At 31.4% G+C, this 15,421-nt stretch overlaps 1 protein-coding gene and 1 long non-coding RNA gene across 3 annotated transcripts in view; one reads left to right on the forward strand and one right to left on the reverse strand.

Moving 5' to 3' along the window:
* LOC129804848 (terminal nucleotidyltransferase 5C) overlaps positions 1-14,272 on the reverse strand; it is a 72,190-nt gene extending 57,918 nt beyond the window's left edge. Inside the window, exons 1-2 of one of the 2 annotated variants that reach the window (XM_055852505.1) lie at positions 14,022-14,272; positions 12,976-13,756 (exon numbers count right to left, since the gene is read on the reverse strand). In XM_055852505.1, coding sequence (XP_055708480.1) covers positions 12,976-13,011 — 36 coding nt within the window. In that variant the 5' untranslated portion in view covers positions 13,012-13,756; positions 14,022-14,272. Of the gene's footprint in view, positions 1-12,975 lie in introns of both variants that reach the window. The other variant, XR_008752024.1, reaches the window with a different exon arrangement.
* Positions 14,273-14,466: 194 nt separating this feature from the next.
* LOC129804849 (uncharacterized) overlaps positions 14,467-15,421 on the forward strand; it is a 64,371-nt gene continuing 63,416 nt past the window's right edge. Inside the window, exon 1 of the long non-coding RNA XR_008752025.1 lies at positions 14,467-14,634. This is a non-coding gene — a long non-coding RNA (uncharacterized LOC129804849). The remainder of the gene's footprint in view (positions 14,635-15,421) is intronic.

A 15,421-nucleotide genomic window follows, 5' to 3' on the forward strand; every position in this document is an offset into this window, starting at 1 on the left:
TATATTTTTTGATTATAAGTATCAATGGTATTGATACTTTCTAGTTGATATATCATTGAGCAGAGGACAAGCTGAGAACACATCAATAAACACAAATAGATTCATTGCATGGAAATGTTTTGCATAAATTAATATCAACTTTTTCTTCTATTTTATTTGAATAATTAACATATTATTATTATTTATTCGTACAGTTTTTGTTTAAAAATAGATTAAAGTTGCTCATGTACGAACGACTGAACACTGAGTCCCATTTCCAAAAATAAATGCAGCAACTGTATCATACCTCTGGAAATCACTAATGATTTTCAATAAAAATTTTTATTTTCCAAATGTTTAGTAATATAAAAAGCCGACAGTAATCTCAGAGTTATTCACAATATGGGTCATGCCTGGATATTGAAGGTTTTATTCTTGACAAATATTTTAAATCCTTCCATTTCAAGGGTTTTTCAGCATCCTAAATCAACAGAGAATTTATTCAGATGATAAATGATACAGTGGACCGTACTGTACGAATCATCGCATTTGTCCATGACAATTTAATATTTGTTGAACTTTGTGTGGAAGGTTCTTGACTTAGATTTTATTTGCAAAAATTCCATTTTATAAACAGCCCCAATTGGAATAAAAGACGCAAAAATCAGCAGAAAAAAAAAACATTAATTTGCCAATGGATAAAAAGGTGCTACGTGCCAAAAATTCCACTGAAGTGAACTAGGAGAGAAGAACGCAAAAGTATAAATCATTACTAAAATTAATGACAACAGTTAATTAATTAAAATTATCATCATTGTTGTAATCACACACACACATCTTGGTTTCGTAGTCATTTTCCTCCTTCGTCAGAAAATCATATAACCGGTGTGTCAGAGTGATGAAAAATTGCTTGGAGATTTGCTTATTTCCTTTGGCGGGAAAGAAGAATTTTCCGCGGAGGCGGGCAAAATGGCAGGAAAAATGCGGTGCAACGCAATTGTGAAAAATGCTTAGTACGGAATATGTTTTTTTTCTATTTTTTAATTTTTTTTTTCAAATATGTGTGGTGGAAAAGTTGGAAAAAAAGAGAAGAAGTGGCACATACAAGGCTGCAGAAGGGAAAAATTCCGATGTGCACAAATGTCAATTTCACAATTGACGCAATTCATTTACCGCGTCTTTCGCACTTTGCACCGCAACCCGTGGTAAATAAGGCCTGAATGTACACTTCAAATCTTCAACGTTTGTACACTCGGAAAAATTATTGTTGTATTCTATTGTTCTAATTTATTGAATTATACTTGTTAAAATTGGTTGAAAACCGCTTTTAAATTTAACTTATAGAGTGACATGAAAATATGACTAATAACTAGTTTATTTAATTATGGATCCGGCCGCTCCAGAACACAGTTTAGATCGGAGAAGTTTAATGAAATCAAAATTCATAGCTCTGACACATCTTTTATGTCGGGTAAATTTCATGTAATTGAAATTTACATCCTTTTCCTTCTCAAATATATTGCATATCTCTATCCCACTCTTTCGGACTCTTCTTCTTCTTTTGAACGTCATAAAAAAAAACAATTGAGTTTAATCTAATTTTAAAAACGAAAGAGTGAGATAGACATATCTGCAACGCTTGAGAGAGTGAAAGGGATGTGAATTTTGATTTTACGAAATGTTTCTGATCTAAAAGGTATGCCAGAGGCATTACATAGGGAAAAGTGGTCTGCCTTTGAACGCGGCAGCCTTTGAATGCTTCCATTTTTCTCTTATTTCTCAAATCTAAAATTCCATTTTGTTAATCGAAATTAATAGAAAATAGTTAATATAGTATCAGTTTTAGTTGACAAAATAAAATTTTTGCATTGATAAATAATAGAAAAATTGAAAAATTCAAAGGCTTCCGCATTCAAAAGCAGACCACTTTCTCCTATCTTTTTTCTCACACATTTTGCATAATGTCTAACTCATTTTTCGCACTCCAAATTCAATTGAGCTAAATTCATTTTCTTGTAATGTTTAAAAGAAGAAGAAGAGTGCGAAAGAATGAGACAGACATATATCAAACGTATGAGAAAGATCAGTTATTCCAATTTTGACTTCATGAAATTTTCTTGATTTAAAAAGTGTGCCATAGCAATTAAAAAATATAATAGCGCTAGGACATCTAATACATTTTTTGAAATTCAATTGATTTAATTTTTATTTCTAACTCTTTTAAACTGAAATCATATGCAACTGTCTTTCTCTGTCAAATAATAACTTATGCAACAAAAGAAAAGGAAGTATGAGAGATAATACTTCGATTAATTCAATTTCAGTAAATTGAGAAGGTGTACCATAGCCACAATATTTTCAAATTAATGGCTCTACCGAAATTCTCATCCCTTTTCTACTCACAAGTTTTGCATATGTCTCTCTTACTCTTTCATACTCTTCTTCTTCTTCTTTTGTACATCACACCAAATTAAATTTAGTTTAATCGACTGTCGAGTGTGAAATTGAGATAGATTTATGCAAAACATTTGAGAGAGAGGGATGTTAATTTTGATTTCATGAAATTTATCCGATCTAAAAGATGTGTCAGGGGCTTAAGAATGCATATTTTCGAAATTGACCGTGGTGTCACATATAAGATTAATATTAATATTAAGAAAAGCCGAAGAGAGAGGTATATAGTATGCAAAATTTCAAATGAAATATCACGTGTGTTAGAAAGAGTACACTCTAGTGGAGTAATACGATGAGTAAGGTATTACTGTTCGTATTAATTGCTTTCTGAATCGTATTAAATGCTTTCTGAATCGTATTACAGGCAATTCGAGCAATTTTCCATGCGTGCCAACTGTGATTCGGACAGTTTTCGAGCGAAACACAAGAGAGAGGCAAGATAAAACACTTGCTATCCTTTGTTGGAATTCTCGCAGTTCAAAAAGTATTAATCTTAATATTCATCTTATATGTGACATGGTCATGAAACTTTGAACAATCGAACATAGCTCTGCAGAAATATTTACATTTTAGTCGGGACACACTTGGAGAGATTATAACAGATACTGAAGACATACTATCTCAGCAATGAATCACTCAAGGAGATTTTATAAAAATAATCAGTGTATAGCCTTTTGTATGAATTTTACTATTTCATTTAATGTAAATCATAAGTTTTCACCAACATTTTTTCTGAGTATATCACTCGCCCATTTATTATCGTAAATCGCCATAAATTGAGAGTGTGTGAACGAAAAAAAAAAGAATCACCACACTTTTTTTTACTTCTCGCACTCCTCAGTCCCATGTATCTCACCACATTTGCTATCGCGGGTGAATTTTATCACATGAAAAATAATTTTGTTACTCAACACACATACAGTGGCAGAAGAATAAATTGCTAAATTAAATTATCGTTGAATCATGAGTGTGGTCTTCTTTTTTTTTCTTCTCTTGTTCGGCCACTTTTTTTTTTTAAACAAACTTGCTGTGTACAGCGTCTTTTCACCGAGAACTTGGGCCGCGAATCGCAGAAAGTTCACCCAATGCCATACCAAAGAGAATTGCGGTGGCCAGAGGAAGCAGCAAAAAATACTTTATTGCAATATGTTAATGGTATTCACTGCGAAAGTTCAATAATATCTAAGGTCAAGCATATCAAATGATTTGCAATATGCTTGAGACAGGAATAGAATGGATGAGAAGTGCGGTGAAAATTACTCGTGTGAAGTTTTACGTGACATAGAGAGGGGGTACTTATCGCTGAAAAAATACTTTGGATTTCTAAAAAAAAAAAATCAGCATGATTTGCTTCTATTCGTGACTACATAAATATTAAACAAACGCTGAATATTTTTAATGTGAAGAATTATTCGTTAAATTGGTTCAAATCATTTAAAAGTTAAGAGAATTTGTTTGGACCTTTAAAAATATAGGCTAGTTGTTTTAGCTGAGATTAGAATTTCAGATCTTTATTTCTTTAAAAAAAAACCGTTTCCGAGTGTGAAAAAAGTTTATTACACATAAAACTGAAATTTTAGTAACTTAATTTTTAAGGAAATAAAAAGGACAAAAATGTCTAAAATAGAAGATGAGATTCTTTTGGTTTAGTTATAATTTATTGAATATTAAAAATCTTAGTTTTCTATACAGCGGAATCTTTTTTCCATTTTATTAGTTTTAGATTTTTTTCTTGCAAAAGTAGCCGCAGAATCCTCTCTCTTGGTTCAGTTTGCTAAGTAATTTTTCAACAATACTTGATACTTTGGTGCCATATGCTTATTTTTCGATTTTAAACAAACTTTTAATTCCTTAACAGTTTGTAAAAAAAGTGTTTGGAGTTTCAACTTAATGTAAATTCTAATTTATAATAAAATCTAATTTAAAAAAAAAATTTGACAAGTACCATTGGCTTTTAGAAAATTAAGTCTTCAGTAATTTTAGAAATATATAACAGCAAACTTAACCTCAATTTCGATTCCCTAGTTTTATTTTTTCGAACAATAATTTTAAATTTTTGATAGAGAGGAACATAATTTATTAGTATTATTAGGGAAAAGTTTTTTACAAAAAGAGAAAATTCCAAATAAGTTATAATCCAGAAAAGCAAAAATCTTTAAATGGCTAAAATCCCGAATTTGTTCGAAATCCCGAATAAGTCAAAATCGTGAACGTCAAAGTCTCTAAAAGCCAAAATCCCGAAAGAACCAATATCCCGAATGTGTCGAAATCCCGATTGAATCAAAGTCCGGAAAAGTCAAAATCCCGAAATCCAAACCTTGAATGTCAAAATCCCGAATGGGCCGAAATCCTGATTGAGTCAAATTTCAGAAAAACCAAAGTCTCGGAAAGTCAAAATTCCGAAAACCTAAAACCTGAATGCCAAAATCTTACTCTAAATTCTAAATTCTTAGCGCTGAGACTAACTTCGAAGACATAGATTTGGACATTTATTTGTAAACCAAATTTTAGATATTTTTATTAAGAAGAGTTAAAGACTACTAATAGCATTAGAACCACAAATTGTAACCTTTTTAAACACTAAACCTACCGATCGTTTTTGGTCGTTTTTCGGTCAAATGACAAACCGCGGTAGGGTAGACTACTCAACAAATTTGTCTTGGAAAAGAGCAAAAAATTAAAATTTTACTTTCAAGCTTTCTTCTTCTAAATGATAAATCTGAATTCCTGACATTTAATACTAAACCTACCAAGATCCGGTCAAAGTGACTGGCTAAAAATTAACACATATTTAAACGGTACAATGTCACTATCAAACTCTATGAATTTCTTAAAATATGCATGTAATATATTTTTCACTGTTTTTGGTCGTTTAAATTAAAATTAAAATTTTTAATTTTTTTAAGTGTTAATTTTTAACCGGTCACGTTGACCGGGTCTTGGTAGGTTTAGTATTAAATGTCAGGAATTCAGACTTATCATTTAGAAGAAGAAAGCTTGTAAGTTAATTAGTATTATTTAGTACTAAAATTAAGGATTTCCTTTTCTGAACTAAATAATAATGAAGCAGTATTTGGAATACTACAAACTAACATAAAAGTTTATATTATTTTGAAGAGTTAAGTTCATTCCTACCTCTCTAGGGACCGCATTGAGCATTTCATATTCGGAAGTTTGTTTCGTTTTAGTACAAAATCTTAAAGAAACTTCTCGTTTTAACTTTAAAGATCTTAATAGGGGAATGGTGTAAGATACGGTAATTCGGAACCTTATCTATTTTGGAATTTTCAGATTTTATGACTATTTCAGATGGTCAAACACAAAAAAAAAACTACGAAGAAGTACAAGACTCTACATTCGAGAGCACATCTTTGTTGTTTTTTTCATTATGCCATCTAAAACTGTTAGGAAGTCTCAAAGTTCCAAATTAGACATGATTCCAAATTACCTCATCTTACCCTATAAATCGGTTTTTGAAAACAAATTTGAAGGTACAGTAGAGTCTCGTTATAGTCCATATTTGGTTCCAGATTTGACATTTGACACTTGGGTCGCAGTATAGTCCATGTAATTTTTTAAAATTATCAACGACTTTTAGTATTGAAATTGCTCGACGGCTTCCACTTTCTTTGCGATTGTGGTACTTGTCCTCGCTCTCTTCATTATGGATCACAATTATCACAACTACTCAATAAAGTTTGCCAAAAATATTAAAATAATTATGCGTGTTGCGTACAAAAAACATAACCTAACATAAAATCAGTGTTTTGAAATCAACGGTCGATAAATTGTGTACTATAGAGCGATGGCCTTTAGCGAGACTCTACTGTATAGTCTAAAGATCTTTTTAAAAATTGTTGTGTTTATCTTGATATGAAATCTTTTAGAACAGATTTTAGTACAGAATCTTCAGATATTGTTACCCCTTTTGCCAGAAAAGCTTCAGAGAGAGACCATGAGCATACATTATGTGTAACTTTCCGGATGCCAATGATCCGATGGCACCCTCAAGAAGGTTTTTGGGTTGACAAACGATTTGTCACTGTGTTATTTCCTAAGAATAAATAAAGAAATTAAAAAAAAACCGTCACAGTGCTGAGGTGTTAAGAAGTGTAGCAAAAAAATGCTGAATGGCTAAAGCAAATATGAAGTGTCCCCGCGAGAGTGGGTGACGAAGAATCTTCACTATTTTCCTCTGCACTTGCCGCCAAAATGTATATAATATGAGTCTTTGGGATGTTGTTGGGAGTTAGGAGAGGGTGATGTGAAACTAATTATAGCTGAGACTTGCCTATAAATATCGCGAGAATTTATTGTTTTTCTTCACAAGCACACACTGTGTGATCTTGACTGGGTTTTTTTTCTCTCTATAATTCTCAACTGAGCATTCTAACACACATTTTAAAGGTTTTCCTGTTCTAACCATTGCGCCCACCACCCCCCTTTCGGCGCCCATCAGTTGAACCACCCATTGAGCGACACGGTGGCGCCCCAAAAGTAGAGTCTCATTTCTACCACAAAACTTGCCTGGTGTATATTTTGCCTTCATACAACCAAACATATGGATTTTTGCTAAAATAAAATTGAAATAAAAAACTTTCAATCAAATCCCCCAACTAATTGCTTGATCGGTGGAACAAATTTTTTAATTTCTCTTCTTTAGATATTTCTCTTTTTTTTTTATTCCACCAATATCATCTACTACACTTCTTCACTAACAATTAACTCACTTTTTGTTGCCTCTTCTCTCAAATACCATTCACATTAACACGTTTGAAATATCTCTGCGCAATATTTAAAGAGTGTGGCAGCGGGAATAATTCACGCAACAATCTGAGGCTAAACCTTTCACTCATGCACACTGAAAACAAATCAAATGGCTTTTTGGAATAGGTTTTAGATCTTTAGAATGTTCGGAAGTAGCCAGTAATATCTAGAATTTAAGTGGTACCATAATGGTTAGAAATTTTATTGGAAAACAGCTGTGACTCAACTAAATTAACCGGAAGAACATTATTATAGTTTTTTTTTTTGTAAATTTGTTTTCCCCGTAGAAAAGATCATAAACATCTTTTTATTTGAAACAACAGATTTTGATCTAAAGGGTGACCTAGAGAAAATCATTAATGTTGGGCAATACGGAAAATTTTCTTCATTGTAAAATAAACTTGGAAATGGTATGAGAAATTTTCCAAGTTAATGAGGAAAAATCATAAATGTCCCTGCATATTGAGATTAAATAACTTATAGAGGAAGGCTTTCATGCTTTGCACTCACTGTAGCTTCGAATAGTTTATATTTCTTCCTATATTCCTCTCCATTGAAAACTTTAAACTTTTCCTTTCCAACTATTTAAAATGATTTATGAAATTAAATGTTTTAGTTATAAATAATATTTTCTACCTCAATTAATAATTTAGGATGTAGTAAAGAATTTAGAAGAGTAATAGAAGAAAATAAAGTAGATAAAATATCGTTTTCTAATTGCTCTGTACTGAATATATTTTTCAAAAACTATTTTTTGAATTAATATACTAATACGCAATTTGGGATAAAAAATAAATCATCAATTTTAAGAAAAATAATTCATAAGAATTTATCCATAAATTCAGTTCAATCTACGATAAGCTCATAAGTAAGGGCAGACACACATTGACAATAAAATGCTCACAGTATTTCGTTAATTTACGCATTTTCATTGCAATTCTTACGGAAATTCTCGATTACCGTATTATCTTATCTCATACTAGGTGGCACTAGGTGAAAATATTGTAAGAAAATTGAAGAAATAAAACGGAAATTCGATAAACGGTGAGCAAAAAAAAACTGTACGAGAAATTAATCATAGTTTTTTTGCTCACCGTTTATCGAATTTTCGTTTTATTTCTTTAATTTTCTTATATTATTTTAACCTAGTGCCACCGAGTATGAGATAAGGTAATACGGCAATGGAAAATTTGCATAAGAATTGCAATGAAAATGAATAAATTAACGAAGTACGATGAGGCTACGGCGAGCATTTTATTGTCAATGTGATTCTACAGTAAAACTAAAAAATATCAAGTTGTACTTTAAATTAAAGAAAAAGGGTACAGCGCGTACCTTTGGATGACTCAAGCTTCAGACAACTGATTTTCTTTAGGGGAAAGTACTGTCCCTTCGAACGTTCATACATTCGAATAATATGAATTTTCTTTTATTTTTTTCTAAGAGATTAAGCTAAATAATATTTAATAAAAATGTGTCAATCTCTTGGGAAAACTAAAAGAAAATTCACATTATTCGAAGGCATGAACGTTCGAAGGGAGAGTACTTTTCCCTGTATTTTTAATGGATTTAACCCATGGTTCTTTTTTGGATAGGGGAGGTGCTCTCCCTTCGAACGTTCATGCCTTCGAATAATGTGAATTTCTTTTGTTTTTCGTAAGAGATTTACACTATAAATCATCACAGAATTATCAACAATTGATGAAAAGCCAACGAATATTTAATAGAAATGTGTAAGTCTCTCAGGAAAACTAAAAGAAAATTCACATTATTCGAAGACATGAACGTTCAAAGGGAGAGTACTTTCCCCTACTTGATTTGAGGCATTGGACCAGCTATGAATATACATATAATATTGGGCCAAATTAATTAAAGAAAAAAACATTAAGAAAATAAACCGTTTGAAGCTTGAGTCGTCCGAAGGTAACACGCTTTCTCCTAAGTTTATCTCTTGTCCTTTTGTTTTTCTTTTTTTAAATTTTTTCCTTATATTGTTTTAATTTCTTTGTAATGAGTTATGTTTCTTTTTAAATCTCTTTGTATTTTAAATTTGCTTTCCTTTTTGCTTTTACTGTTTTTTTTTCTATTCTTAATAATTGTGAACAAGATTACACCGCTGATGTATTGTCTAAGTAATAATATTTTATTTAAAAATACCTATAAATCTTCAGAAATTAGAAAATTTCAAAAAGAAAACTTAAAAGCTCTTCTAAAATATCTTGTTTTTGATTGCTTAAAGTACATATTGCATAAAAGAAATACAAATTTTAATTATTTACAAAATTATTAAAAAAATGTTTATTTTTTAAGTTTAAAAATTTTTTTAAGTTTCCGTCGCTGAACAACTATTTGAATAATGTTCCAGTTTATTGCTTTATATAGCAAAATGTCTAACTAAAATTGATTGAATTGCAAAAATTCTAAAATAAATAACAAAAAACACATTCTCAATTATTTTGAAAAATCTTATTAAACAAAATTAAAATCCAGATTTAATTTTAAACTTATATTCTGTTATTTTTTTATGTTCTTTTTTTTATTATTTTAATGATGAAAAGGGGAAAGTATCCACCCTTCAGTGCCAAATTATTTCGAAAAGAAGCTTCTTAAAATTTTTAGTACAAGTAATAGGAAAACTATGAATTTTGTTTAAATTTATGAAATCTTATACCAACAAATATTTCACTCAAAATCAACTTATACCATTAATGAAAATTTTGCAAATAATATTCTAACATTTTAGAGTATGCTTAAGACAGCAATAAGCTTTGTTTTTACGAAGTAATCAACATACAATGTACTTAATGTATTCATCATAAATATTGCTATAGGTAAGAGTAAAATTCATAACAATCGATATCTGAAGAATAATTTCTTGATATGTGGAATATTTTATTCAAGTAAAACCTTTAATTTTTAAAAGTTCATACTAAAAGTCTGAATAGAGAAATTTTATTGTTATAGGAAAGATAAACATTTATTAGCACGTAATACCCAAAATAAAGCTATTTTATTGCCAATATTTCGAAAAATATTTGCGAAAGCAAAAAGCTGTCACGAAGGAATGAACTAAGTTTTTAAAATTGAAAAATAAACATTTATAAAATTATTAGACATTGCAATAATCAAAAACAAGACACTAATTTTCAATTAATATTCAAATTAAAATTAAATTATTCATATGTAAATTTTATTTTGAAAGTAATTTAAATATTTTTTCTATTAGGCTTCAGTTTAACAAAGAATAAAATACAAAAATGTTCAATAACTTTTGCGTAAATATTATTATTGAGTGGAAATGGAAATGGATTTATATGTGCAATAAATATGCGAATAAAATCACCATAATAACCGAAAACTTTTCCATAATGCTTTTTTTATTTGGAAGAATGCTTTTGCAATCAAAAAGCTTTGATTTCCCGAAATAATGAACATCGAAAACTTAATGTAATTTTATTATTGTTTTATGCAAAAAGTGCCAATAAACGTTGAATAAATAAAAATTAAATTATTTCAATTTGAATTATAGTATTTCCCAAAAATATTGGATTTTTGAGGAGAGCTTTTGAGACCGAAAAGTTTTGATTTGTTCAAGTAATCATTTAAATGAATAATCTATACAAATAGACAAGATCTAAATTAAAATCAGTTAGGGTTCAAATCGTCCAAATAGATTCAGGTTGATCCTAGAGAATATTTCGACGGCTCAGACTATGTAACGAATAAGTCGCGAATAGCCAGCTTTACATTGCAACTTCAAGCTGAGATTTTAAATTCTGTTTATAGGACATTCAAGATTTTAAATCCTTATAACTTTGGGTATAATTAACTTTCCTGTATTAAAAATTCACAGAGAAGGTAAAGGGTATTAAGGACTATCCGAAAAACGAGAAAACGAATTTCGCAAAGAATCTACATATTCGACTTATATTCTAACAAATCGATTTAGTAAAATTTAGCAGTGAACGATTAGGTTCACTGGTAAAAATAAAAGGATTAAAATAATCCTTTTGCAAAGGATAGATCAAATTAACATATTCTGTTATCATAAATGTGAACTCAGATTTCGAAATTTGATCCATCCCTTGCAAAAGAATCAAATTTGGATCAATTTGATCCTTTTATTTTTACTAATGCGTTCAGGAATCAATACAAAGGACCTATAATCGATAATCCCAAATCTATAGTGTATGACAATTTGGGGTAAATCCTTGCTGCCAAATTTCACAATCTAAATTCGCGAGGATCAGCCTGAGCCTATTTAAGACGTTATGGTCGAATGAATACCTGTTCGTCAGGAAATGTCTATTGGAAATTTCATCAAGGGGCCCATCAAGCCTAATAAAAAGTGAAGCTATTTTTCACTATTCCTTGTAAAAATTTTGCAGCTATTGCACCGCGATTTAAACAAATTTGCTCGTAGTTCTTGTATAATTTTGGCGAACATTATGAAATATGTATTTTTAGATAGCTTTTAATGCACGATTTCGAAATATATCAGACTGATAAGTCAATTCTCTTTAGAAAAAAACTTGCCAATAGTCTTCAGTGCCTCTATGCAAAAACGTATGGAAAAATGAAATGTCGGAAGGCCCCTGAATGTACCTAATAAAATGCAAGTGACATTGTTTTTTTTTATTAATATAAATCAAACTTTATATCCGAAATAGGGATATGTAGTTCAAAATAGGGTGCTAATAGGTTATGATACGATTTATTTCATCAACAATGCTTTCGAGGTACAGTTTCGTTTAACTGAGATCCCGTTTAGTTTTCAGCGTCCACTGCCGTCTTAGCGTTGGTGACCAACCTCCAGAGCAAAACGTTGGAAAAGCTCTTTCTCAGGTTGTATATGCCAATCATGTAAAAAACATGTTTGAACTTTTCTTTGAATACGCAAAATTCCAATAAAAAAAGAGAAAAAAAAAACAAAAACAGAAGATTTTGCTCTGTTGAAACTGTACTGCTTTTATCAAATTTATTAAACTGCCAATAGACGTTCGAAACTAAAATGTTTTTCAAGAACAAAAAAAATTGCAAAAAAAAAACTTTTGAAATCAAAAACCTTAACCGAATGCAATAGTTAATTCGTAATATCCGGAATCAAATCACTTTATTGGTAAAACCTTTTTTCCAAAATGTTTTCTAAATCCTAAAAGAAAAGCTTCTAAAATTGAAAAGTTCTATTTTTTGATTTATTGAATGCATTGAAATGTTTGTTACATTTCACATCGATATTGTTGAAGGGTAGAGAAAACTACATGAGAAGTAATTATACTAATTAAAATTAACATATGGCAATAAAAATTTTCAAAACCTAATATTTTCTCATAAAGAACGCCTAAATATTAGAGAATTCATAATTTTGCGTAATTTATATTTATGCACTATGAATAAATATTGGGCTTTAAATAACTTGTGTCCAGAAATATCCGAAAATATGTTTTCGTTTTCTATAAATAAAACATTCACTTGAAAAATAGTGGTTTTTTTTTAGAAGTCCAGCACAATAGAGCTCCAAAAAATGGTAATAATTCTAACGCAAAAATAACTCTCACTTGGTAAGAAAACACTGATTACAAAACATCGCACAAGTCACGGGAACTTTCGAACCATCTGGAAGCTTCTAAAACGCTCTAAATGGGTGTTCATGGGACTATCACAGCGATAAGAGTGAAAAGATTGCAATCTCTAGCACAAATGCACAGTTGTTCTTTTTTTTTCGAGGTAATTTCACAAAAAATAAATCACTTTTTTGGGGGATGTAAAACTCACCTTCTCATTGTAGGGATTTATCCAGGCCGATATCATGAAATCTATGTTTCTGTGTCCGCCGCTTGAGACAGAAAAGGACGATGTACTGACCAATTGAATTGGCAATTGGTACAGAGAGGTTGGATGAAAAGGAATTTGCTCGTCAGTGGAATGCAAAAGAAAAATTTGTAAAGAAAAAGCTTTTCCTTTCAGCCGTATGTCCACAATTAATTTTTACTTGATCATTAAGGAAATTCACTTGTTTTAGCGTTAACTCCAGCGAAATTTACAAACTTTTCACTCACTTTCAAATAGATTTTTCTCTCTCTGATGTGAAAATTTTATTGTTATATTCCAACTTGTGTGTCCCCAGCACGAAATTGCTCGTGATCCAGAGTGTTTCAGGCCAAAAATAGTATTGTGTAATGATTATTTATCGAAAAAGAAAACCCTGTAGTTGTCAGGCAAAGACCGAGACTACAGAGAATTTTTACTCGAAAAGCTCTTGTCGCTCTTGAGAATTGTTACGTCGAAACGGCGCTTTTTTTCGTGTTCGTAGAGTTTTTTTTTCTAGCTGTGTAAATATCTCTTTTGCAGTTGGGTCAATTTCCAAATCAATTTAGCAATTTCCTTGGAGAATTGTTTGAATAAAAAAAAACAACAAAAAAACTATGGAAAAATCGCCGTCAGAGAGAATATCAAAGTATCACAATTTGGATGATTCTCCGTTGATTTTGAAGCACAGTATTATATAGTTCTTTTTAAGCAGAAACTTTTGTCCTCTTCGACGACCGTCTCTCGACTGTGGAAGAGTTTCACTGAATTTTAAATTTGACTGTTTTAGATTGGGAATCAGATTCCTAGTTCACCGCACAAATCTCTCACCAAAGAGGGAGTTTTGATTTTATTTTTTTTTCAGGATTTGTTTTGCGCGAAACGCAGAGGTTGACACCTTTGTTCGGAATTATTTTTGATTGTTGGAAGTTCTTAAATTGCCAAAGGATAGTCCTCGCGTATATGAACTTCAAGCAGTCTCCTGTTTTTTTTTACGCCTTTCAAGTGGTCACCTTTGAGCCGGATTTTTCGCTTAACGTGTTGTCCTCGGATTTTCCTGCTACGATATACCTTCGGTATTCGAATTTATTTTTCTCTGATTTTTTTTTGCGCAAAAAAACAAACCAGGATCAACAGTAAGCAATAGTTGTACGAAATATTTTGGGATAAGTATTCAAGTGCTTAAAAGTACAATATCTTTTCGCTTTATGTCGACACGTTTCCAATTTTAGCTGCGAACACGGCCACACTCACTGAGCGACTGACAATGTTGGAAAACATATTTAGTAGCAGAGTCACAATGGGTATTTTCCTATGTAGTAGTCAGGTATGGCATCTCGTACTTCGACATAGCTTGATCTCACTCAGTCCAATGGAAAAAGCCCAAGTGCCCAAACTAAAAGAGAACCTACACTAAAGCACTCTTTTCCGATACATTCTCAACAAAGTACAAGTTGAGTTGTGGCGGGGTATTAAATAAAAGTTTTTTTTTTTACATAAAAATATCACTTTTCAGTATAGCAACTCGTATGGCTTGTTGCTGGCTCTCTGTCAGTGATATGTGTGAGATGGTGAAGTGAAGGCAAAAGCCAGTGTCGACCTGCCTCATATATCTTACCGAGATAGGTCTGCATCGATCGAGATTGATGGAAAAATCATTCTAAATCTCATGCACTATCGCACCCTCTCAAATCCAACCCCAAAAACCCCAAATAAACCTCCAAAAACCTCATCCATATGGTCAAAGAGCAAATGAACTCCGAGGAAAATATAGAGTTCCTCCACCACCTTCATAAAATCTAATGCTATGTACAAAGCGCAAAAAAGCTCCCAACACATACAGGGCCAAGGAGCTTTGCTTGTTGCGCGTCCGAGAGAGTGTCTTTTTTTTGTAATTCGGAAAAGCATTCGGTTGAGGAAATGATCATGCGCTTTGATAGGTCTATCCGTTGTAACTAGAGAGCCATACAAAATTGTATGCAACGTCCATAGACATCTTCCTCACCACGACTTGGTGGTCGTGTAATTCTTCCAGCTGGAACGGGTATATTTGCATATAAATGAAAAAGAAGAAAAAATTCATGAAAATATCTATCAATGTGACCCTTCATCACCAAAAAAAAAATTGTTACATTTTGCCCCAAAAAGAATAAACACGGTGGATGTTGCGAGTTTGGAGGGAAAATTCTAGAAAATGTATCTTCCTCACACAATCAAGAACATTTATACAGAGAAAATTCAAAAAGATCTGCGCATGGCTGACATTTAGCAATACTCCTCCACCCTTACTCACTGTTCTATCCCTTTTTGGTTGCCAATATTCAAAAGAATCTTTCCTCAATGGATGTAACAATACCAGCAAAGTCTCAATGGGAAATTGTGAAAATCGGATGAGACATGGGAAAGAAATTAG

Source organism: Phlebotomus papatasi, chromosome 2 (assembly GCF_024763615.1).
Source record: "Phlebotomus papatasi isolate M1 chromosome 2, Ppap_2.1, whole genome shotgun sequence".
Classification (NCBI taxonomy): domain Eukaryota; kingdom Metazoa; phylum Arthropoda; class Insecta; order Diptera; family Psychodidae; genus Phlebotomus; species Phlebotomus papatasi.